Source organism: Ziziphus jujuba, chromosome 6 (genome assembly GCF_031755915.1).
Source record: "Ziziphus jujuba cultivar Dongzao chromosome 6, ASM3175591v1".
Lineage (NCBI taxonomy): Eukaryota > Viridiplantae > Streptophyta > Magnoliopsida > Rosales > Rhamnaceae > Ziziphus > Ziziphus jujuba.
Genome location: NC_083384.1, coordinates 5247615 through 5271349, shown reverse-complemented (window position 1 = coordinate 5271349; position 23735 = coordinate 5247615). Strand labels below are relative to the sequence as shown.

At 33.8% G+C, this 23735-nt stretch overlaps 4 protein-coding genes across 7 annotated transcripts; 3 read left to right on the top strand and 1 right to left on the bottom strand.

Moving 5' to 3' along the window:
- The first annotated feature begins 4392 nt into the window (after positions 1–4392).
- LOC107431096 (7-deoxyloganetic acid glucosyl transferase) lies at positions 4393–6503 on the top strand. Its single transcript, XM_025079005.3, has 3 exons — positions 4393–4930; positions 5019–5513; positions 5868–6503. Exons 1-3 carry the CDS (start codon positions 4447–4449, stop codon positions 6299–6301), a joined length of 1413 nt encoding a protein of 470 aa, XP_024934773.3. The 5' UTR covers positions 4393–4446; the 3' UTR covers positions 6302–6503.
- A 2716-nt stretch (positions 6504–9219) lies between these two features.
- Positions 9220–11955, top strand: LOC107431097 (7-deoxyloganetic acid glucosyl transferase). Its single transcript, XM_016041979.3, has 3 exons — positions 9220–9706; positions 9988–10482; positions 11431–11955. Exons 1-3 carry the CDS (start codon positions 9220–9222, stop codon positions 11865–11867), a joined length of 1419 nt encoding a protein of 472 aa, XP_015897465.3. The 3' UTR covers positions 11868–11955.
- A 2332-nt stretch (positions 11956–14287) lies between these two features.
- Positions 14288–18744, bottom strand: LOC107431105 (kinetochore-associated protein KNL-2 homolog). Of its 4 annotated transcripts, none has more exons than XM_048464550.2 (11): positions 18335–18744; positions 18049–18147; positions 17863–17948; positions 17601–17745; positions 16925–17006; positions 16250–16731; positions 15910–15991; positions 15520–15578; positions 14837–14910; positions 14505–14544; positions 14288–14412 (listed from the first exon to the last, which is right to left on the bottom strand). In XM_048464550.2, exons 2-10 carry the CDS (start codon positions 18130–18132, stop codon positions 14523–14525), a joined length of 1116 nt encoding a protein of 371 aa, XP_048320507.2. In that variant the 5' UTR covers positions 18133–18147; positions 18335–18744; the 3' UTR covers positions 14288–14412; positions 14505–14522. The 4 variants fall into 4 exon arrangements, with proteins under 4 accessions (XP_048320507.2, XP_048320509.2, XP_048320506.2 ...); XM_048464552.2 differs by having other exon boundaries at positions 14868–14910; positions 18335–18743; XM_048464549.2 differs by having other exon boundaries at positions 14288–14544.
- Positions 18745–19741: 997 nt separating this feature from the next.
- Positions 19742–23688, top strand: LOC107431119 (serine/threonine-protein kinase AtPK2/AtPK19). The gene is made up of 7 exons (XM_016042004.4): positions 19742–19911; positions 20641–21589; positions 21803–21885; positions 21976–22096; positions 22233–22406; positions 22588–22692; positions 23250–23688. The coding sequence occupies exons 2-7, from the start codon at positions 20924–20926 to the stop codon at positions 23553–23555; spliced, it is 1455 nt and encodes a 484-aa protein (XP_015897490.1). The 5' UTR covers positions 19742–19911; positions 20641–20923; the 3' UTR covers positions 23556–23688.
- Positions 23689–23735: the final 47 nt, after the last annotated feature.

Here is a 23735-nt window from a genome sequence, read left to right as displayed (position 1 = left end):
GAGCTCAAGCACTTCCTTGGACTCGAAGTTGACCGAACAGAGAAAGGTTTATTTCTTGGTCAACAAAAGTATGCAAAGAATCTATTACAAAAATTTGGAATGTTGGACTGCAAGCCAATATCAACTCCAATGGAGGTGAATGCTAAGCTATCTGCATATGAAGGAAAAGACTTGGAGGATGCTACTATGTACCAACAATTGGTAGGAAGTCTTATCTATTTAACACTGACGCGGCCAGATATTTCATTTGCAGTTGGAGTTGTAAGTCGGTATATGCAAAGTCCAAAGAAACCTCACTTGGAAGCAGTCCGACGAATATTAAGGTACGTTAAAGGCACTATAAACTTGGGGCTTCTATATAACAGAGGAGAGGAATGCAAGTTGGTTGGTTACTGTGATGCCGACTATGCTGGAGATCATGATACACGACGATCGACTACTGGATATATATTCAGCCTTGGTTCAGGAGCAGTATCTTGGTGCAGTAAAAGACAACCAACTGTGTCTCTGTCAACTACAGAAGCAGAATATAGAGCAGCTGCTATGGCAGGCCAAGAAGGTATGTGGTTAAGACAACTACTTAAAAGATTTACATCAACAAGTTGACTATGCAGTTTCTCTCCATTGTGATAACCAATCAGCAATACAATTGGCGGAGAATCCGGTATTTCATGCAAGGACAAAACATGTGGAGATACATTATCATTTTATCAGAGAAAAAGTACTGCTAGAAGAAATTAAAATGCAACACGTTAAAACAGAAGATCAAGCGGCAGACTTATTCACTAAAGCACTCAATATTACCAAGCTTACAAAGTTAAGAGAAATGCTCAACATGGTGAATAGAGAATCAATCAAGAGAGTCAACATTGAGGGGGAGTATTGATAAATATCAATGCTGACTTAACTCACTAGAAGAATCTAGAGTTATCTTGTTTTCTCTTTAAAAATGGAGAACAACTAGTGCCTTGGAAGTGGTGAGAAAAATATCTATAATTAAATATTTCTAGAAGTATCTACAACCTACTTTCTCTTCTATAAATAGGTGATGATGTATGAGTTAGGTGTCATGTCCAATAGCAATAGAAAAAGAGAGAGTGCTGTACGTGTGAGTGTGAGTGTGTGTCCTTTGAGTGAGAAGAGTGTGAAAAGGTGTTTTGTGTCCTAGTATAAGTCAAAAATCAAGTGAGTGTGAGTGTGTTAGTGTGTGTTGCTCATTTGTGTGAGTGAGTGTGTTGCTCTCTTTATACGTGAGAGTGTACCAATTGTTTTATATTAATAAAAATCAATTTTCTTGGTTTCTCCTTTAGTCCTTTGTCTCCAACAGTTTGATGCTAGTGAGATGAAGCAACAACAACCTCCTCTTCATCATGTAGTGCTTCATACCATGCCAGGACATGGCCACATTAAACCCTTACTATGCTTAGCACAACTTCTAAGCCAAGGCTGGTCTTTACGTAACCTTTGTCTTTACCCACCATAATCGCAACTGCATTGAAAACCTTCCAGCTCTCTGCACTCAATTCCCACATCTCCATTTTGAGTTCATCTCCGACGGCCTACCGGACGATCCCCCTCGATCCCTTATCTACGATTTCTTTTGGGATATAAAGAAGAAAACTAAGCCACATTTCAAAGAGCCGCTTCTCTTCCTGAATGCACAGTCATCACCTCCTGTCACTTGTATCATATACGACCAATATGCGTATTATCCTCTTGAAGTAGCAGAGGAGTTAAAGATCCCTGTATTTACTTCTTGTGCTCACAGTGCTTGTTCCACATTGACGTATTTAATTATCCCCAAGCTCATTGAAGAAGGTCAACTTCCTTTTGCAGGTGAGTTTTTGTTTTATATATCTATTTATTTATTTTTTAAGCGTTAGGTCATTGTCATGTGAGCTTTCCCTTATGACACCTTTTACCAAAACAAATTTAATTTCTTCAGAACACAACATAAATTACCAAATTAATGGGGTGATAGGACTCGAAGGCAATCTACCTGCATTTTGTGTTCTACCAGATGTACAGGACCCTGCTTTTCAGGTCCTTCACAAAGAGACCACCGGCATGCATCGTTACTCTTCAGGACTTATAATCAACACCTTTGACCTTGAAGTTCAATGTTTACCTCAATTTGCCACCTTTTTTTGGCAAAATTTACACGGTCGGACCTCTTAATGCATTCTTGAATTCCAAGATTGGAAAGCATGGCTCCAAGTTGATGGCATCTCATGCCTCTTTTCGGAAAGCAGATCGAAATTGTATAGCATGGTTTTATTCGCATCCCTTGAGATCGGTTCTTTATGTCAGCTTTGGGAGTTTGATCCGAATGACAATTTCCCAGACATTGGAATTTTGGCATGGCCTTGTCAATAGTGGTCATCCTTTCTTGTGGGTTGTACGACCAGATGCTGTTATATCAGGTATGAGAAATGTGTTTTTTTCTTCTAACTTTTGGTAAAGGTGTTTTTCAATTTATTAAATTAAAAAAAGATGAATAGAAAACATGTTTGGACTAATGGGAAATTAAAATGGTAGTTTAATTAACAGAAGGAGAGGAAAATGTGTTTCCTGAGGAACTTAATTCAAATTGGTGCAAAAGAGAAAGGTTACTTTGTGGAATGGGCTCCACAAGAAGAGGATTTGACCCACCAAGCCGTATGAGGGTTTTTCACACTGTGGTTGGAACTCCATCTCAGAGAGTATCATGGCCAGAATTCCATTGATCTGTTGGCCACAAATGCATGACCAATTGATTAATTCTGACCTTGCTAGCAAAGTGTTGAAAAGTGGGGTTTGAACTGGAGGCATATGATAGGTTGACTATTGAGGCAACAATAAAGATTTTGATGGAAACTAAAAGGGAGCAATTTCAAAATTCAGTTAATAAAATAGCTAAATGTGCTAAGGATAGTATTGGACAAGGATAGTTTCAAGAAAATGAAATTAAATTATGAGCCAATTTATATACATTTAATGGATGTTAGAAAGATACATCAAATGCCTGATCCATATATATATATAGCTTTATGTGACAATTTTCTAATCAATTTTTATAGTTAATGGTTTAGGGAAGGCTAGAAATTAACATTCTCTTCTATGATTCAATAATACTACCAAAGTATAATTATGGTTTTTAACCGGTAGTGAGGTCTAAATATGATAATTTTTTAAAAATATGCAATCTAATTGTAATTAGAGCAAAAATATAAAATTGAAATGTCTTAATGAAATTATTCCTTAGAAAATAATCAATAATTGGTTTTTCTTTCAAATAAAATAAAATAATATAGATAGGAAGTGAATGAATTTGTTGTGTGTACATTTTCAAGGAAGGGAAATGTATGACCATGAGCAAACCATGGAAGCTTTAGAACAATCACCATGGATGTTTATTTGTTGCATTTGGAGTATCCTCCTAAATTCTAATAGCTAGCTTAGATATTAGTGGCTTGCAGCCGGCGATATCATCTACAGAAGTGTTAGAGATGATGTTACGTATTATCTTTAAAAACAGGCAACGTATGGTTCTGTCTGTGGATACTTAAATCTTTTATCTTGGATCTGTGTAATAATCTATGTTTAGGTCTATTGTCTTACATCCATATGCTACTACAATCTCTGACTTTATTGTTTTATGCATATAAATATATATATATATATACATATACATATACATACGATTGTATCGGTTGTATGGCGTTGGCTTCAATATAGAGTATTATTTAGCTCTTTGCTATGTATACTCCATTTCAGCTGAATGTCCCTTAATTTCCTAGTTTTTTTTATGCTGCCATTAATTAATTTGCTGAAATGTTCTTTTTGTTTGGAGCTCATTGTTCTCTTACAAAATTTGATTTTCTGGTATCAAATTCATGACCATCATATACACACACATATACATATATATATATATATATATATATGTATGTATGTATATGTATCTTTCTATTCTAATTTCTAACGGAATATTATTACTATATAGATGGACAAAACCATATATGACATCAGTCATCAATATTAAACTAGCTACTCCGAATAGTACTCCAAATTAGGATCAAAGTCAAAAAAGTCTGCCAGATAATGTACTACTGTACAAACGTGAGATATCAGGACAGAGACAAATGAATTGGATGAATAATTAACAGCCTTTGATCCTTTAGCCGCCCTTGACAGTTTCTAATCTTCATAGTAATCATCTTCAAGTATTTAAACCAACTAAAACCAAAAAAGAAATATATAATAACAAAATCAATATTATAACAGACCATTAAATATGTTGTCAAAGTATAAGATTATAAGCAAGTATGTCCAAAAATAATGGGCCAAAAACAAGAGTTTTTTTTTTTTTTTTTTTTTTTAAGTAGATATATAAAATATATAATTAGTTTGGGTTATAATTATGAACTTAGGAAGACAATATTTTGTGAAGTATGACATATAGAGATGGAGCAACAGCAACCTCCTCATGTAGTGCTTCATTCCATACCAGCACACGGCCATATTAGACCCTTATTATTCTTAGCACAACTTCTAAGCCAAGCTGGCTTTTGCATAACCTTCGTTTTTACCCATCACTTCCGCAAGAGCTTTGAAAACCTCACAGCTCTCTCCACTCAATTCCCAAATCTCCATTTCGAGTTCATCTCCGATGGCCTACCGGACGATCATCCTCGATCCCTTACCTTTGATTTCTTTTTCGATATTAAGACGAAAACTAAGCCACACTTGAAAGAGCTGATCCTCTTGCTGAATGCTAAGTTGCCTCCGGTAACTTGTATCATAAGCGACCAATATATCCTTTATCCAGTTGAAGTAGCAGAGGAGTTGGGGATCCCTTCGTTTACTTTTTCTTCACACAGTGCTTCTTGCACATTGACATATTTTATTGTCCCCAAGCTCATTGAAGATGGTCACCTTCCTTTTGCAGGTGAGTTTTTTAGTTTTATAGACAGTTTGGTCATTGTCATCTAAATTGTCTTTAATAAGAAGTTTGACCAAATAATATTCTTCTTCAGACGACGATATGAATCATGAAATTATTGGTGTGCCTGGAGTCGAAGGCATTCTACGACGCAGAAATCTACCCGCCTTCTGTGTGCTACCGGATGTACACCATCCTGCATTTCAGTTCCTTCTCAATGAGTTCACCGGCATGACTCGGTATTCTTCAGGTCTTATAATCAACACCTTCGATGAGCTTGAAGATCAATGCCTACCTCAGCTTGCCACCCACTTTGGCAAAGTTTACTCAGTTGGACCTCTTCATGCAATCTTGAACTCTAAAATTGAAAAATATGGCTCCCAATTGATGGGATCTCATATCTCTTCATGGAAAGCAGATCAAAATTGCCTTGCATGGTTGGATTCACAGCCTTTGAAATCGGTTCTTTATGTTAGCTTTGGGAGTCTGATAAATGTATCAGTTTCACAGTTATTGGAGTTTTGGCATGGGCTTGTCAACAGTGGACATCCTTTCTTGTGGGTTATACGGCCAGATGTTATATTATCAGGTTAGGAAATATCGAAAACTACTGCTATCTTTTATTTTATTTTATTTTTTTGGGTAAATGAAAGCTACCACTATCTACTACTATATATTTCTGTTTACTTAATATATAGTTAGGCCTACTTTCTAAAACTTTTAAGGAGTATCTTGTAAAACTCTGTTTTCTTTGTGCAAATTAATATACTGGATTTGGGAAAAGTTTTGCTTACAATTTAGAAGATAAATATAGATGCATATGTTTAACCAAGTTTTGAGAAAAATGGTACTTTCACATTGTTTATATCAGAGCTTGATTATCAACAAGGTCTTGTTTTTAGATTGTATAAATGCCTTGATAGAAATAATTGTGGTTTAACAGAAGCAGAGCATGGGATTCCTGAAGAACTTAAAATCGGTGCTAAAGAAAAGGGTTACATTGTGGACTGGGCTCCACAAGAAGAGGTATTGTCCCACCAAGCTGTAGGTGGGTTTTTCACACACTGCGGTTGGAACTCCATCTCAGAGAGCATCATGGCCAGAATTCCCATGATGTGTTGGCCACTAATGTATGACCAATTGATTAACTCTGACCTTATAACCAAAGTGTTGAGAATTGGAGTTGAATTGGAAGCATGTGATAGGTCCACTATAGAGACAACAATAAAGACTTTGATGGAAACAAGAAGGGAGGAATTTCAAAATTCAGTGAATAGAATGGCAAAATCTGCTGAGGATGGTATTGGACAAGGCGGATCTTCAAATCTAAACATAGAAATTCTAGTCCAACATATTAAGAAAATGAAACAAAATTAAGAGCCAAAAAACATATTTGTTGATGTTGAAAGGATTATATGAAATGATATGCATTGGTATGCAATAACTACTGTATAGCTTTGTCGTGTGGTGAATTTTATATTTTATTCTTTTGTTTTGTAGCTTTGTTGTGCGGTGAATTTTATATTCTATAATGTCCCCATCTGTTGAAAGGAAAAAGAAGGGAAATATGAAGATTTAAAATTAAAAAAATATAGCCGTTTTTATTTTTTATTTTTTATTTTTTGTGAATCTATAAAAAATGTAGCCTTTGAGTATTCAAATCGTATAGAGCGTGTCTGGTAACCATAGACAGTGGAGTAGTATTATATATATATATATATATAATATTAATAAGTGTAAGTCTTTATTAATAAAATAATGTATTGAATAATGATACAGCACATATGTTACAACTCTTGAAAAAGAAGGGAAATACGAATCATGTCAACAAAAGCATTTCACATGGAAACGGCCCTGCTTCAATTACAGAAGTAAGAAGCTTCCATAGCTTAACTTTCCGTGGAGGGTTTACAAACGGGCGGATCATCATTGCAGGCTCTATCACTGATTACTTGAAGAAGGGAAAGTTCATTTGGGGGCCTAAGCAAAATGAAACCTTACCAGATTTTGATAAAAGTGTTTGAGCTAGAAACTGACGCTTACAGTGGTCATAAGGCATTACAATTTATTCAGTCCTAGAATAGAATTAATCAAATGTATGCCAGGTGGATCAAATCTATAGAAAAGTTTCCCTATGTATTCAAACACAAATCTGTCACAATGAACAAGGTTGCTGATGCAGTAAGCACGAAAGTGGCTCTATACTCAAGTAATCAGTTTGACTCTATCAAGGACCTATACTCAGAAGATGCAGATTTTGGTCAAGTTTGGCCACAAATGCAGCATACATGAGCTAGTTGGGGAATTTCACATATACAATGGCTTTCTTTTCAAAGGACTGCAACTTTACATTCCTAATAGTTCACTGAGAACTCAAATCGTTCATGAGCTACATTTTGGTAGACTGGCTGCTCACATAGTAAGATACAAGACAATTACTCTAATGGAGGATAGGTTCTATTGGCCTCATCTCAAGAGATATGCCATTAAATTCGTGAGAAGATGTGTAGTGTGTCGAAGTGCTAAAGGTCACACACAAAACACTGGTCTGTACAACCCTTTCCCAGTACCAAAGTCCATTTGGGGAGGGTCTATTCGATGGATTTCATACTTGGTTTGCCTATGGCACTGAAGAGATTTGACTCGACTCTATACATTCTATTAATACAACCTATGTGGCCAACCTTTTCTTTCAGAGAGATAGTGAAGCTCAATGGCATTATAAGAACTATCACGTCAGATCGAGATGTCAAGTTTATAAGCCATTTTGGGAGGCTTTTATGGAAGAAATTTGACATTGTGTTGCAGTTTAGCAATGCCTATCACTCATCAAACCGATGGACAAACTAAGGTTGTCAAATGGAATCTTAGGGAATATGCTTCAGAGCTAGCACAGCTGAAGTTGCCTACTACAACAGAGCATGACAAATAGGTCTACCGGTTTTGTATCCTTTTGCTATAGTCTATGCCAAAGTACCTAATCGCACAACAGATTTAGCTGCTATATTCCTAGTATAAGGACATTCATAATCAGAAGTGTCATAGAAGCTCAATGAATCCAATCAGAAGTGCAAAATGATGAAAGCTTGAGGCAGCAGCTCCTGTCGTGTTGAGGCCTGTAGCCTCGTCGTTTCAATCCTTTTGCGAGTTTTGTCTACAGTTGGAGTTACGGTGGAGCTTCATTTAAATTTGATTGGTTTATTTGAACGTTGTCGTTTTAGTTTTTAGTTAAGGGTTGACTCCTGTGACGTGGCAGCGGTTTTCTTAATAAAATTGTGCCTTTTATGACACCGAAAGCTTCTCGTTTGCCGCGTAGACTTGTCAGTTTGTTATTGATTCGACGTCGTTTCTGGTCTCTATCACTTTGTTTGTTTTTTTTTTTTTTTTTTTGTAAATGCTTTATTGGTTTGTGTCTATATATGCATAATGATAAACAGTTGTATCAGCTGTATCACGTTGGTTTAAATGTATACAAACGCCACGTAATAATACATATTCAGCCATTTGCTATACTCTGTTTCTTTAACTGAATGTGACTTTTAATTTCCTAGTCTTTGATGCCGCTCATTAATTAATTTGCTGAGGTGTTTTTTCTGATATTAAAATCGCCACCATCATATATATATATATATATATATATATATTATAATTCTCTCTTCAAGGTTCTAAGCGAAACATTAGTTACAGGGAGAAAACTATTAGATATCAATCATCAATATTAAACTAGCTACTTCATCCGGTAAGCAAAAAAAGCATAAAAGAAATAAAAATTTACTTGCTATTAGTTTAAGCTTTGTCCTAAATTTTGACGTCCAAAGTTAAGGAAATCTACTACATAAATCTACCACATGTGCTACGGTTCAAGATTGACAGATCTCATGCAACTCTAGCGGGGAAAAAAACAAAATGAAACTGACCAAAAATTAATGAATGATTTCTTTTTTTTTTTTTTTTTTTTTTGTTTTACTTTTGCCCTTATTTAGTTGAATGATTAATTAATAGCCTTTGATCCCTTAGCTGTCCTTGGCGGTTTCTCCACTCATCTTCTTCAAGTATTTTAAACTAACTACTTAATAACACCCAAAAAATATAAATATAAATAAAATATTATTAACAGGCTATTCAATATGTTGTCAATGCATTACATTATAAACAAGTACGTCCAAAAAGAATGGGTTCCAACTTAACAAGGGAGTTTTTATTTTATTTTACTTTTATAGGCATATAAAATAGAGGTTTAGTTTGGGCTATAACATGAACTTGGGAAGACAATATAACTTTGTGAAGTTTGACATATGGAGAAGATGGAGCAACCTCCCCACGTAGTGTTCCATACCATACCAGCACAAGGCCACATTAAGCCCTTGCTATGCTTAGCACAACTTCTAAGCGAAGCTGGCCTTTACATAACCTTTGTGTTTAGCCACCACTTTCGCAAGTGCTTTGAAAACCTTCCGGATCTCTCCAATCAATCCCCAAATCTCCACTTTGAGTTCATCTCCGATGGCCTACCGGACGATCACCCTCGATCCATTACCTTTGATTTTTTTTACGATATAAAGACGAAAACTAAGCCACACTTGAAAGATCTGATCCTCTCCCTCAATACTCGGTCCCCTCCGGTCAGTTGTATCATAAACGACCAATATATAAACTATCCTCTTGAAGTAGCAGAGGAGTTGGGGATCCCTTCATTTACTTTTTGTGCACATAGTGCTTCTTTTGCATTGACATATTTTATTATTCCCAAGCTTATTGAAGATGGTCACCTTCCTTTCGCAGGTAAGTTTTATTGTATATTTCATCTTAACCTCCTTAGATTTGCACTCACTATAATCTAATTGACAACATCTTAAAAATTACAAATAACATCTTTTAGAAAGCATAAATGAAATAGAAGATGAGGAAAATAATGAGTTTTTGAGATTTGAAAAGAAGATTGATGATATTTTTTAAACTATAATATAATTAAATTGTATTTAAATCAAATTTTTAAAAAATGGATGAATTTTATTTTTTATTTTTTTTGTACTTTTTTGTGTTTAACAATTTAGTTGTTTCAGATGACGACATGAATCATGAAATTAATGGGGTGCCTGGACTCGAAGGCATTCTACGACGCAAAAATCTACCAATCTTTTGTGCGCTACCGGATATTAACAGCCCTGATTTTCAGTACTTTCTCAACGGGACCACTGGCATGATTCCATACTCTTCGGGTCTTATAATCAACACCTTTGATGAACTTGAAGATCAAAGCCTTCCTCAACTTGCTAAACACTTTCGAAAAGTTTATGCAGTGGGACCTCTCCATGCATTCTTAAACTCCAAAATTGGAAAATATGGATCCCAGTTGATCGGGTCTCATATCTCTTTATGGAAAGCAGACCAAAATTGCATTACATGGTTGGATTCACAACCCTTGAGATCAGTTCTTTATGTTAGCTTTGGGAGTTTGATCAACATATCGGCTTCCCAGTTATTGGAGTTTTGGCATGGGCTTGTTAACAGTGGCCATCCTTTCTTGTGGGTCATACGGCCAGATGTGATATTTTCAGGTTAGGAATATGCTCAAACTACTACCATCTATTACTAGGGCATATTTAGTTAGGCCTAGCTACTTTCTAAAAACTTTAAAAGTGTGTATATATATATATATATAGTAAATCTTCTCTATCATCGTATTATTGAACCAAACTATTTTTATAACTAAGAGGAGATTATAACATAGTGAAATTGTAACAAAAAGGTTTTCATTCTGAGTTAGTTATTATATACTAATAAGTTTATAGATGGTGTAACAACTTTAAAACATAAATCATTGTTCTAAATAATTTTACATAATTTTTATTTTATTTTATTGAACCTTGAATGTAAAGGTAATATATATTTTTTACAATATATAGATAACTATTATTATGTAGAGACAAACTTTTTTTTAACACGGTCTTTAAAAAAAATCATAATTTATTACAATATAAGTTTATTTTCATTTATAATTGACTTAAATTAAAATCAAAATTTTTTATAACTAAATAGAAGTTATTCAAATATAGGATATTATTATAAAAATATTTTACTGTAATATTTTATATATTACAAATTAAAACATTGATTTTCACAAAAAAGAAAAAATAATAATAAAACATTGATCTAAACCATGCGTCTTCAACAAGTCAGACACACAATTTACTCCTATATGATAAAGTTTTGTAACGTATATAAAATACAGATATTATTCTTACTCTTGTGAGAATTTAATTAGAATCAGATATGTATTATCAAAATTCCAATTAATATTATAAAGTTCTAATTTCACGTTTTTTAATAAAATAAATAAATAATAACTAAAAATTTCAACCAAAGGTTAGTTTTATTTAAAAGAAAATTATGGTACTTTGACATGTCACATGGTCTATATAAGGGTTTGATTATCTGTAATGATGATTCTGTTTCTTTGTATTGTATCAATGCGTTGATAGAAATATTGGTGGTTTAATTAACAGAAGGCGAGCAAGCTGTGATTCCTGAAGAACTTAAAATTGGTGCAAAAGAAAAGGGTTACATTGTGGATTGGGCTCCACAAGAAGAAGTATTGTTCCACCAAGCCGTAGGTGCGTTTTTCACACACTGTGGTTGGAACTCAATCTCAGAGAGCATCATGGCCAGAATTCCCTTGATATGTTGGCCACAATTGTATGACCAATTGATTAGTTCTGACCTTGTTAGCAAAGTATTGAGAATTGGGGTTGAATTGAAGGCATGTGATAGGTCCACTATAGAGACTACAATAAAGACTTTGATGGAAACTAAAAAGCAGGAATTTCAAAATTCAGTGAATAGAGTGGCAAATTCTGCTCAGGATGGTATCGGACAAGGTGGATCTTCAAATCAAAACATAGAAATTCTAATCCAACATATCAAGAATATGAAACTAAATTAAGAGCCAAAAATTTACCCCAAAAAAAAAAAAAAATTAAAAGCCACTAAAAGATATATCTGCATTTATTTCTGAAAAAAATATATATATGTGTGCGTGTTGAAAGGATATATATAAAACACTATGATTGGTTTGCATTTATTATCCATACATATATATAAAGAGAATTGGTGCTTTTGTTTTCTAGCTTTGTATTGTTTTGTTTTGTTCTTTTTGGACAATGTTTTATAGCTTTGTCGTGCCGTGAATTTTATATTTTATACATACATAGTTACGGCTTTGTCCTCATCTGGAACACTGTTTGAAGGGAAGAAAAAGAAGGGAACTATGAAGATTTAAAATTCAAACAATGTAACCATTTTTATTTCTTTAGTTTTAATGAATCTAAATGTAGCTTTGAGTATACAAATCGTATTAGAGGGTGTCTGGTGACAGTCGACAGTGGAATATATATTTTTTTAATACATATATCTAACTAATGTAAGTTCTTATTACAAAAAAAAAAAAAAATCTTGAATAATGATATAGCACATAATATGCTACAACTATTGAACCGACAAAAAGGTAGTTTTCTCGCACTAATACACAAGTTAGTTGACCTTCAGATTTATGCATCAATATTGTTTTAAATGAAAATGATATTATAATATGAGGTTTAGTTAGTTGATATGTTAGACGAATTTATTTCATATAAAGGTGACTTTCAAGGAAATTAATTTTACAATGGTTTTGTATAGCTTTCCTAATTTATCAAATAATATATATATATATATATTGCAGTCAAATTAAAATGTCATATACCTTTTTATGATTTCTAAAAGTTCCAATACAAATTTATCAAGAAATTTATAAGCCCGTCAATATAAGAATATAAAAGTTAATAATTGCATTGCACCTTTAAATTTAACACAATAAATAATTCAAAAGCTTATACATACTAGTTACCATCTTCATATTTGACCGTTCAGAAGATAAAAGAGGTCAATTTTTATTTATTTATTTGGCTGAGTTAGAAACCTATGGGTAGGATTCATTGATCTAAAAACTATATGGGTCAGTATATTTTTAATCTATGTTGACAACTTTGTGGGAGTCCAAATCTACCTCTAACCTATCTTTACAATGATTTCCTTCCATTTGCTCCACCTCTCAGGGATCATGCAAGAAATGACCTTTCCAAACATATTTAATTATCAAAATTTTAAGACATGGTCACTCTAGCTAACTACCAAAACTTGATACACACACACACACACACACACACACACACATATATATATATATATATATATTGGTGATACCAAAACTTGATGGTTAAGTGGGAGAAATAGCTACTCTAAAAAACCAATTAAAAATTTTGTACTCTCTCTCTCTCCCGCCCACTATATCTTTTATAAATTGAAACAGGCATATACATATCCATATCGCCATTCAGTGATAATTTGGATTATTCCTCGGTTGGTAAATAGAATGGCATTCTCAAAGGCACAAACATCCATCCATTTTGACCTTGTTTCTCTCCTACTACTACTACTGCCCATCTTCTATTTTGAAGCCTCCGCACCTCAGCTATCTGAGCCTACTCATCAAAATCTTAAACATTCCTACTTAATATTGCTTATATTACACACACACACAATAGTTATCTGATTAAATTTCACAGACCAACTTTTAGTTTGAATAATGAAGTTCTACCTAAAAAATAAATAAATAAATAAATTATTTGGTAGCTAGTTGCACGTATTGCTCCTATCATTTGACAAATATAGATTTAGTTCCATGGCATTATTTTCATCTGAAAGTGGATATTACAAAAAATTGTTCCATTCTGAAATAATTCATCATATATATTAATAAATTAATATATGTCTCTTTGAATTGTGTTCTAATGCACCTTTTTATTATTATTATTATTATTTTGGGGATTGTTTAAGATAAATACATGGAACATATTTAATATATATTTTGTTCTGTAGTGATGAAGGTTCAACTGGGAGAATGCGGATCAATATCGAGCATGATGGGCTAGGTAGTTCTTTATAAAAACTGAAAAACCCTGAGTTGCCGCACTCTATCCCAGGAATCCTAAACATTTTTATAGTGTCAAAAAGTGTCAGCCCAGACCTCAAATGAATGATGTTCGGGTTGGAGGGATTACAGGAGATGCTAAAACTCATACTGGTATTCACAATTAGATGCATCCCTTTGCAATATTCCACTATATATGTATATATATATATATATATATATAAAATATTATTATATATTTCCATGTATACATATATATAGTGGAGCCTTCTTTGAGCATCAATGTGAAATAAACAGAAAGCTTGCATCTCCACTATTATCATATGTACCAGTTGAGTTGTTCATCTCCAAGATTATCATATGTACCAGTTGAGTTGTTCATATACTTTCATCTATATATCTAAGTATGTAGATTGATATTAAGATCAGAAACCAATATACATAAATTGAATTACGAAAGTTTACAAACTTTTACGTACCATCAGCAAAGCATTTCACATCCTTTCCTACAGCGATTTAACTAAAAAGAAACAGAAAAACAGAAATAATAACCCGGCTGGGATCTATTATAGCAATGTGTATTGCATACTAAAACTGCAAACTATATCTAACCTCTATTGTCTTCGCCTTCTATGAGGCTTGGATCCACTCCCTACGAACAGAATGTAACAAACGAAAACAATTAGCAGAAGGTTATTCAGTTCAAGCATCAAATTTGATAAGAAGAAGATAAAAAATACCCAATTTCAATATTATAAGTCTATAAAAAAGAAAACCACATTAAAATTAAGCATAAATTGAGAATGGCTTTCGAAAGCCAATTGTTAAGCAATGAAATATTAGCTTCAGTGTAATATAAAAAGTTTATTATTTGGCTTCTAGAAATTAGTAAAAATGTTGGAACAATTTTCAATTTCAATCACATGGAAAAACAAATAGGATACCCTTCAATTAACAGTTTATGTGGGGACAAACCTCTAGGTCGTTCGGCTTCCTGTATTCCAATAAGTTTATGATCCTGAATACCAACCAGAATATGGAAGTCAATATGCCTTATCCTAATCAGCTAACCCCTTTCCCGCATCCAACAAAATAAAAAGAAAAGTAAAAGAGAAAGAAGTTAACAATAATAAAAGAATTATATCATACATGAAATTCTTCTTAGCTAGTAAGACTGGAATTTGCATCAAGGAATACTAAATGCAGAATGACATAATCATAGGAACTCCATTTAGATGGGTAAAGAATGGAATAATTATATAAATCACCCATATATTTTTCCCTTGGTCTTTATTTAGGTTTTGAAACATAAGCCTTTTTCAAGCACCTTTTTTTCAAGCAATGTCACCTCTAAGGGTATGAACTATGACAGAATGTCAATTTGGTTTCTAAATTAATTTTTTTTTTTTTCTGACTAAATATATCACTTCATATTCAGTTTCTAAATTAAAGTTTATTATTATTATTATTATCATTATCATTTTGTAGAGTTTGACTAAATAGATCACTTTGTATTCACATATATAGTCTATATTGACAATACATGTTTGAATTATATTATTTGTTTCAAAATATTTAAGCAATCATAAGAAATGAGGGGAAAAAAAAAAAAAAAAAAAACACAGACCGCATCGTAAATTGGCATCTGATTGCGCCAGAATTCCAACGTAGGTAGCAGCAGTCTCCCTGCAATAAATGCAAATTAATCAAACAGATAAGCATAAAGTTTTGTTTCTAAGAAACTCTTAGGAAAAGAATAACAATGTCAACTAAAGTAATTCCCGAGAGATTTATTATACAACACAGTACATACATCACAAATTCTAAGCACAATTCATTTGAAAAATTCATGCATCAAGAAGTACCTCCATTTAGTTAACAAATAGAGCTACTTTTGGATAGTCTGAGCATGTCTTACATGCAAGAGAGAGAGAGAGAGAGAGAGAGAGAGGGGGGGGGGGGGGGGGGGGGGGCGGCGCCAGCGGAGAGGGAGAAGTAAATCAGGCAGTAAAATTACCTGATCTGGATCGTTTAAAGCTTGAGGATTCTGGAGACACTACTGATATATTCACTTGTGCTTCTAGTTTACGTGGAGTAACCTAACAGATGTATAGAAGAAAACAGAAATAGGGATTTAATAATATATTATGAACAACAACGAAACATTAAAGAAATGTGGATCAAGCTTCATCACTTTACAATGGAAGACATTTCATAATCACTAGATTATGTAAAGTGGGATAGTCATTAAAAATCTAAAACTAGATATTAACAGACCGAAAAATTATCACCCTGAAAATATAACCAGTCACATAGTATAAAATAGATTGCTATTACTATAAACAGGAACAGCTTACATGGGTATCAAAGCTTAGTTTCCTCTTAGGTTTCTTTCTTGATGAACTTCTGTCTTTAGAATAAGTTTCTCCTTCCCCAGCTGCTATGTTCGAGTCTTTAATATGACTTTTCTTACCTTCTGATTGACTTGTAAGCACATTCTGCACACTACCTTGAGTCTTCCTGTTCCTAAACTTATGTTCCCTTTTAACATAGGAAGTCTGGTGCAACCCATCTTTTACACAACCATCATTTAGTTCATCATTATGCAATCTATTACTTCTCCTAACACTGGTTGTTGTAATATTCACTTGGTCGATTCTGCCATCAGCATTGGAAACTTTCAAGGCACCAATTTCAATATTCGCAGACACCTTGTGAAAGAGGTCTTCTGAAACTTCAGCTTCTTTTCTATCTCCATAAATGGTATGCTCACATTTATTCGGTGATTCTGACTTTGAAAAATGTGCTGAAGTTGGAGTTGAATTTTTTAGGCCTGCAACTTGCACAAGGCGATTGAAAAATTAAAAAAAGATTCCTTGTAAATAACTAAAAATGATTATCAGGACTGAACAAATGAATTGCATGTTTTAGCATTTGCTTATTGAACCCATGACATCATGTTGTGTGTTTTACTTCCTCGTGTGCGTGTGCAGATAACTTTTCCCAGAATAGGAAGACAGCAAAAATAGTACCAGAGAAAGAATCTTGCTCCAAGAACTTTGCAGCATATTGTTCCCAGTAGGATGGAAAACCAAATACAAAATGACTGAAAACCTGTTTTAAGGTAAACACAGAGTATAAACACTCCTTTTTGAACATTAGAAATAAAAATAGAAAGTGTAGCAAGTTTTTAATATATTCTTAGAGCTAGGTTATGTTAATAAGTCTACTCCTGTAATTTTGCTCTTAAACACCCCTCTAACATATTTGCTGTTATCTTTCTTCTAACTTTCTTATTCACTACTCTCCTATTCTACAACAAAAAGGAACGTCTAATTTATGACTGGCCTAAATGTATCAGCATAGCAACAATAACTGTCATACAATGAAATTATGCTTTATAGGATGAAAAGGCAAAGTTACAGCAAATGCCTGTCAGAATAAAATCAAATGTATTTGGAATAGATGCATTGGATGTTCATTGTTCATCCTACTGGAGCTTAAGTAACCGCTACAACTTTATTTCTTGAAGGATTAAACAGAAAAACTGTCCCAAAATGATAATGGTTTAAGTCTTGCCTCCTAGTTTATATCAGTCTCCAAAACCATTTTATGCACGTATATCCAACTTATAACTCAATTAAAAGGTATTAACTATTCAATTAATTCATTTCCATGAACGATAAATCTACATGTAATTTTACATGCCTCAGAAGGAAACCCATTGTCGGTAGTCCTCTGCTTGTTTATGAACCCTTTTATGATAACACAGATGCCATCAACAGTCTCAACGGTGAAAGTATCATATCTTTTGGCAATGGGCGCGGAAGAAAACACACGCACAGCTCGTTGCCTAGATAATAGAAAATAAAGACAGATAAATAGCTTTTTCGTTAAAAATAAATAAAACAAAATCACATAAAATAAATTTAAAAGGAAAAATCAATTCAGAGGAAGAGATAGATACTACTCCCTAGATGTAAAGCCGGCAATGGCTAATCGCTTCTTTTGAAAGTCATCTTCCGCTTTAATCAACCACCACTCTTGTAGACATACCTTCCAAGAAAATCCATAATTAGAATAAGAAAAGAGAATGAAATTGAAATTTAAAAGGAAAAGTGGGGGGCTTTTGTGGAAAGAAAGAGAAAAACATTACCGTTGTCTGAAATCTAGATGATAATCCATCGTCTTCGTTGTCAGTTTTGTCAGTGGTTTGGTTTGAACCAGGATTGGACGCCATGAACGACCCAGAGAACTGATTAAAAAAATTTTAAAAAACAATCTTTATAATCTCATTATGTCTTATAGCACTACTTATTTCTCTGTAGCACTACTTATTTCTCTATCTTTAACTAATTTGCATTTGGGAGCATGAAAATTCAATTCGAAATGAAGAAAGAGGGGGAAAGAAAAAGAATCACATTGCAATTTTGGAAACTTACAAGTGCTACAGTGACCCTTGAATCTACCAAAGCTCGAATATTTGTGAATACCCAGAAGCTTTTGAAGAGCCAAAGATGGAATTTTTGATGCCGGAGATTTCTTCTGGGCTGTGCTGCTAGGAGTTTCAAGGAGAATTCCGGCGACGGAAAGAGGCTGAGCCGATATGTACGAAGAAGGAGACTGAACCCTTCAAAAGGAAGCAGATTTAGAGTGAAGAGAAGGCAGTTACCGGCGGCTAGTTAGACGGAGCATCAGGTGCCACCAAATGGAGAACGGCGGGAAAACGAAGAGGATAGTGTGAAGACTCAGGAGAGAGAGCGGGATCGAGGGTATAAAATTGGGTGAATTAATTTTTTTTTTTAATAAATGTTTTTTTTTTTTTGAAATGTTTTTTTTTTTTTTTTAATAACTGTGAGGAGTGAATTTTTATCCTTTGCTGGAAAAAAAATATTATATTTATATTAGGCACTTTATTTTGCCAATAATATTAGACACTAAATTGAAAAAACAGAAAGCAAATTTGAAAGATAATATCACTAAGTCTAAATAGGATTGTTAAAAAACACGAAACAAACCCTTTCTAAAAATGTGAAACTAAAAGGCCTATTTTGAAAAATTAGAAAAATAATTTCATTAAAAAATTAAGTCAAATTTGAGTTTTCTGTTGATAATGGATTAGTTGGTGAGTTAAGTGGAAATTTAACCTATGAATTTGGGTTTATTTATCTTTATATGATATTTTAACAAGTAGTATTTGAATGAATTAAATTCCACGCCAATTTAACATGATACAAGCATAATTTAATATATTATCAAGTTTATGTTTAAATGTAAAATTTGTAACATTTACAGACTATATATATATAAGATGGTATTAGACAGTGCAATTTTTTGGTAAATAAAGGTAAAGTGCAATTTGGTGTTTGAAAAACATGCCAACTTGCTCTCTAGTACATTATTATTACACAGAATAATCTTTTATTTTTGTTTTTTTTCTTACAGTATACCCAAGCAAAATATATCAATCTTATTCCCTCAAAAACATTTTGTTGCAACTTATAAGCGACTTCAATAATAATTCAAAAAAAAAAAAAAAAAAGAAAAACTTATAAGACAACAAGTGATAATAGTATCTAATATTTTGATTTTAAAAAGATGATAGGATAATAAAAAGAAGAAAAAGGTAAAAAAGTGGATAAACGTGATTGAAAACAACACAGAGAGAGCCGTGGCGTGCGCATTCTGTATGGAAAAAGCATATTCGGATATAATAAATAATAATTTCTAATCAAATTAGACGTTGTTCACGGTTCACCCACTCACATGGAGCCACGTGTTAGGTGCGAATAAAAAAAGCATAAAAAAAAAGAAAAAAAAAAAAAAAAAGCATCAACATGCTGATCCGAAAATTGCCCACATTGCTTTTTGTATGATACTTTTATTTTGGCATATAAGCGGCGAAGCGACGAAATCGGTCTCTCCCTCTCTCTTCTTCTCCTTTCAGAGGATTTTCTGAAAAGACGCTCCAAACAAATCCCATTCTCTCTCCTGGTTCTTCCTTTTGCAATCTTCCCAGGTATTTTCCATCAATTTTTGATATATATCTTTTTTTAAAGTTTTGATTTTTAGAATTGAAACTGGAGCAAACTATTGTTTGCTTTCCGAGAAACATTTGTTTTGGCCGATCTAGTCGTTGCGTTTGCTTTTTTTCTTTGGGTCGATTTTTGGTACATTATTTTTATGGAATTTAAGCGTATTTTAGTTTTTATTGTCGTGCTTTTGCGAACATTGATGTGAATATTCAAATGAACAAGTTCGGAATTTTGTTACGGAATTTTGGATCTCCATGGTTATAATTTGGTTTAGTGTGTCAGTACTTGAATTGTTTTGGTTTCTTTTGAACGGTTGGCACTGTGTGTGTATTGGTTTGTTAGATTTTGGTGTTGAGCTCGCTCGCATCCTTTTTTTTCTGTTTGTTTTAAATTAAATAATTCTCTGTGTTACTTAAATAACTTTTTGTTAATTTTTTCCTCTTTCGTTCTTATAAATGTTGATAACTTTTTATTTTTATTTTTTTATGGGATGTTTGATAGCTAATGGTTTGTATTTAATTTAAAATATTATGAAGTTCTTTATATAATTCCTTGCCATGTTTAAGATCTTCCTGTATAATTGATTTTTGTCCACCTTTAAAGAGTCTCTTATTCATTATTAGAAGTTTACACAAATTTTGTTGTTGATTTTACATTTATTAACTTAAATTTAGTAACTAGATTAAGTTATGGTGTTTCTCTTTGAATTACAGACTTGACAGCCTTATCTTCATGAATTCAAGAACTATTGAAGCATCCGTAGTTTCCTGTAAATCGGGAAACAAGAACAACGACCTCTGCTTCCTTTGGATTTTGCTTTGCTTACTGCCAAAGTTCTTGGGGACTCCTTTTGCATACGTGAACTTCCTATTGATTCAGGCCATTGACAGGAGTCCTTCTGCAGTGTGGGTTTTGGGGGTTTCTGGAGAGGTTAATCCATAAAAGGGATTAACTTGGCCATCCTTTCTTCAATTTTTATCTTTTATACCTGGGACCATGGTGTCCTCTCAGCTTTCTGGTTTGACTGAGACCCAAACGTGTAAACCATTTCAGTCCCAACTGCTTTTTCCTCTGAGCCCAACAGATGCTGTAGTTTCAGATAATCTTGAGCTAGATTTCTCTGATGTATTTGGTCCTGTACCAGTTCAGGCCCCTGTAGAAGTGAATTTTGGTGATTCAGCACTTTCTGTCTCTGTTGAAGATGCAAATGAGCTCGTTTATGACGATCCTGTAGTAATTCACAACCGTTCACATTCTTTGGTTGGCCCCTCATCTTTTGTAAGCCAATCCTTGAAGCTCAGCAAGCTCACCATACAAGAGACAGATGATCCAGAGGAAATGGCAATCTGTGCTGAAATGGATACCATTGTAAAACTTGATGATGGTGCCTATGAGGAATCTCTTGAAGACATTGATGCAGTTTCCATGAAAATCCAATCTGTAGGCATTGAGGATTTTGAGGTTTTGAAGGTTGTTGGACAGGGTGCATTTGCAAAAGTATTTCAGGTGAGGAAAAAGGGGACGTCAGAAATTTATGCAATGAAGGTCATGCGGAAGGACAAGATAATGGAGAAGAATCATGCTGGATACATGAAAGCTGAGAGGGATATTTTAACTAAAATAGATCACCCCTTCATTGTCCAGCTTAGATACTCATTCCAGGTACTTTCTACTTTGACTCTGTATCTTTTGTTCTGAAAATTGGCAGTGTTACACTGAAGCTGCATTTTGTCTAACAATAGCAATGTATTTAAATCAGTATTTCCCAATTTGTTTACCATTCAATTTTATATTAAATTGTTGTTGTTGCTGTTTTATTTTATTTTTTATTTAATGATTGTTAGAAAACTAACTTATAGATTCATTGCTACGCAGACCAAATATAGACTCTATCTTGTGCTGGATTTTGTTAATGGGGGTCACCTTTTTTTTCAGCTCTACCACCATGGTCTTTTTAGGTATCTTGGGTTTTAACTCTCAGTGTATTTTGGTTATTCTAGAATGCTCAATACAAGGGAATTTAATTATGATTTTGTTCTTTCCTTCAGAGAGGATCTAGCACGTATATATGCAGCTGAGATTGTTTCAGCAGTTTCCCACCTTCATGCAAGTGGCATAATGCATAGAGACCTTAAACCTGAAAATATCTTATTGGATGCAGATGGCCACGTACTCTCTCTCTCTCTCTCTCTCTCTCTCTCTGTGTGTGCATATGTCTGGGGGTCCTTCTTGTTTTACTTATTTATTTTTCTGTGATAAAAAGGAGACAATTTAACTGTTATTGATTACTCTATTAAATAATTAGGCCATGTTGACTGATTTTGGTCTCGCGAAGCGATTTGAAGAGAATACGAGATCCAATTCCATGTGTGGAACTGTTGAATACATGTCACCTGAGATAGTTCTTGGAAAGGGCCATGATAAGGCTGCAGACTGGTGGAGTGTGGGAGTCCTATTGTTTGAGATGCTTACTGGAAAGGTTTGTGCTTTGTGCAGTCTGTATCCATGAGGTTGTATACAGTATAATAAAAATCAACGCTTTGTTATAAAGAATAAATAAGTTATAACACACGTAATATCATCACTCAAATTAGATAAACCAGCATTTTGAGGAGTGAATCATTATGGACATTATTTATGTTGGTTGTTTGCTTTTACAGCCTCCTTTTACTGGAAACCGGGAGAAAATTCAGCAGAAGATAGTAAAGGATAAGATAAAGTTGCCAGCATATTTGTCAAGTGAAGCACATTCTCTGCTGAAAGGGGTATTTATTCTTTTCCTATTTCATATGTATCTTATATTGACGGGCCTGTTATTGCTTGAGATTTGTGTGGGGTTTCCTGTTTCTTTCTCATATCTGTATATATGAATATATGTAAAATGGATTATAGCGTCGAAAGTACATAGTTGAAATCAGGGATCTTGCTGATGACCAAGAAAATGAATTAAAAAAAGTCAGGGATCTGCTTGAGGTCTCATGTTTCTGATAGCAAGAGATTGGCTCATTTAGATATGAGAGAACCATCTTTATTTTTCATTTATTATTTTTTTTTCTCCTTGAAGACAAGATGATCATGTTGTTATTTTTTATTTATTTATGGGTTCCAGATTCTTGTGTTTATCCATTACGTTGCATGTTCAATTATTAATTAACAAAGGTTAAATGTAATTCTTCTTTTTAAGTTATATGAATTCAAGAAGGTGTTTTTCGCTGCATTTGACGTTGGTCTTGTCGTCCATGCGGAAGTCATACATTCGCTAATTCGTCATCCCAAGTTTACTTGCCAACTAGGAACTAAGCAAATTTCTTTTGATTTTCAGCTTCTTCAAAAAGATGCAACTAAACGCCTAGGCTCTGGAAAAATGGGAAGTGAGGAAATCAAGCGCCACAAATGGTTCAAGCCAATCAATTGGAAGAAATTGGAGGCTCGGCAAATCCAACCAAGTTTCCGTCCTGAAGTCGCCGGGAAACAGTGTGTTGCTAACTTTGAGAAGCACTGGACTGACATGCCTGTGGTTGATTCTCCTGTTGCTAGCCCAAATGCTTTTGGAAACAACCCCTTCACCGGATTTTCTTATGTGAGGCCTCCAGCCTCTTTTCTTCAGATGGATGGCTCCATCTCCTAGAATATTTTATTTATAGTTATTTTTCTTGCTTTGCTTTGAACGCAGTGATAGTGTATGGAGGAGGCTCTTGAAGCTTCGACACTCATAAGGGATTTTTATTAATAATATATATCATAATATATTTCTATGAAAAGGATGAAGAATGTAACGTTTAAGGTAATCAACTTTATCTATAGTTTA

What these genes read in the sequence shown, in the direction of transcription:
- LOC107431105 (XM_048464549.2), bottom strand. Translation starts at nt 18,132, where the DNA reads ATGGCGTCCAATCCTGGTTCAAACCAAACCACTGACAAAACTGACAAC. An exon ending in CATCTAGATTTCAGACAACG is followed by an intron (nt 17,949 to 18,048) that starts GTAATGTTTTTC and finishes TTTTCTTGGAAG; the next exon opens with GTATGTCTACAAGAGTGGTG. An exon ending in AACTAAGCTTTGATACCCAT is followed by an intron (nt 15,992 to 16,249) that starts GTAAGCTGTTCC and finishes TACATCTGTTAG; the next exon opens with GTTACTCCACGTAAACTAGA.
- LOC107431097 (XM_016041979.3), top strand. Translation starts at nt 9,220, where the DNA reads ATGGAGAAGATGGAGCAACCTCCCCACGTAGTGTTCCATACCATACCA. An exon ending in TGGTCACCTTCCTTTCGCAG is followed by an intron (nt 9,707 to 9,987) that starts GTAAGTTTTATT and finishes TAGTTGTTTCAG; the next exon opens with ATGACGACATGAATCATGAA. An exon ending in GCCAGATGTGATATTTTCAG is followed by an intron (nt 10,483 to 11,430) that starts GTTAGGAATATG and finishes TTTAATTAACAG; the next exon opens with AAGGCGAGCAAGCTGTGATT.
- LOC107431096 (XM_025079005.3), top strand. Translation starts at nt 4,447, where the DNA reads ATGGAGCAACAGCAACCTCCTCATGTAGTGCTTCATTCCATACCAGCA. An exon ending in TGGTCACCTTCCTTTTGCAG is followed by an intron (nt 4,931 to 5,018) that starts GTGAGTTTTTTA and finishes ATTCTTCTTCAG; the next exon opens with ACGACGATATGAATCATGAA. An exon ending in GCCAGATGTTATATTATCAG is followed by an intron (nt 5,514 to 5,867) that starts GTTAGGAAATAT and finishes GTGGTTTAACAG; the next exon opens with AAGCAGAGCATGGGATTCCT.
- LOC107431119 (XM_016042004.4), top strand. Translation starts at nt 20,924, where the DNA reads ATGGTGTCCTCTCAGCTTTCTGGTTTGACTGAGACCCAAACGTGTAAA. An exon ending in TACCACCATGGTCTTTTTAG is followed by an intron (nt 21,886 to 21,975) that starts GTATCTTGGGTT and finishes TCTTTCCTTCAG; the next exon opens with AGAGGATCTAGCACGTATAT. An exon ending in TTGAGATGCTTACTGGAAAG is followed by an intron (nt 22,407 to 22,587) that starts GTTTGTGCTTTG and finishes TTGCTTTTACAG; the next exon opens with CCTCCTTTTACTGGAAACCG.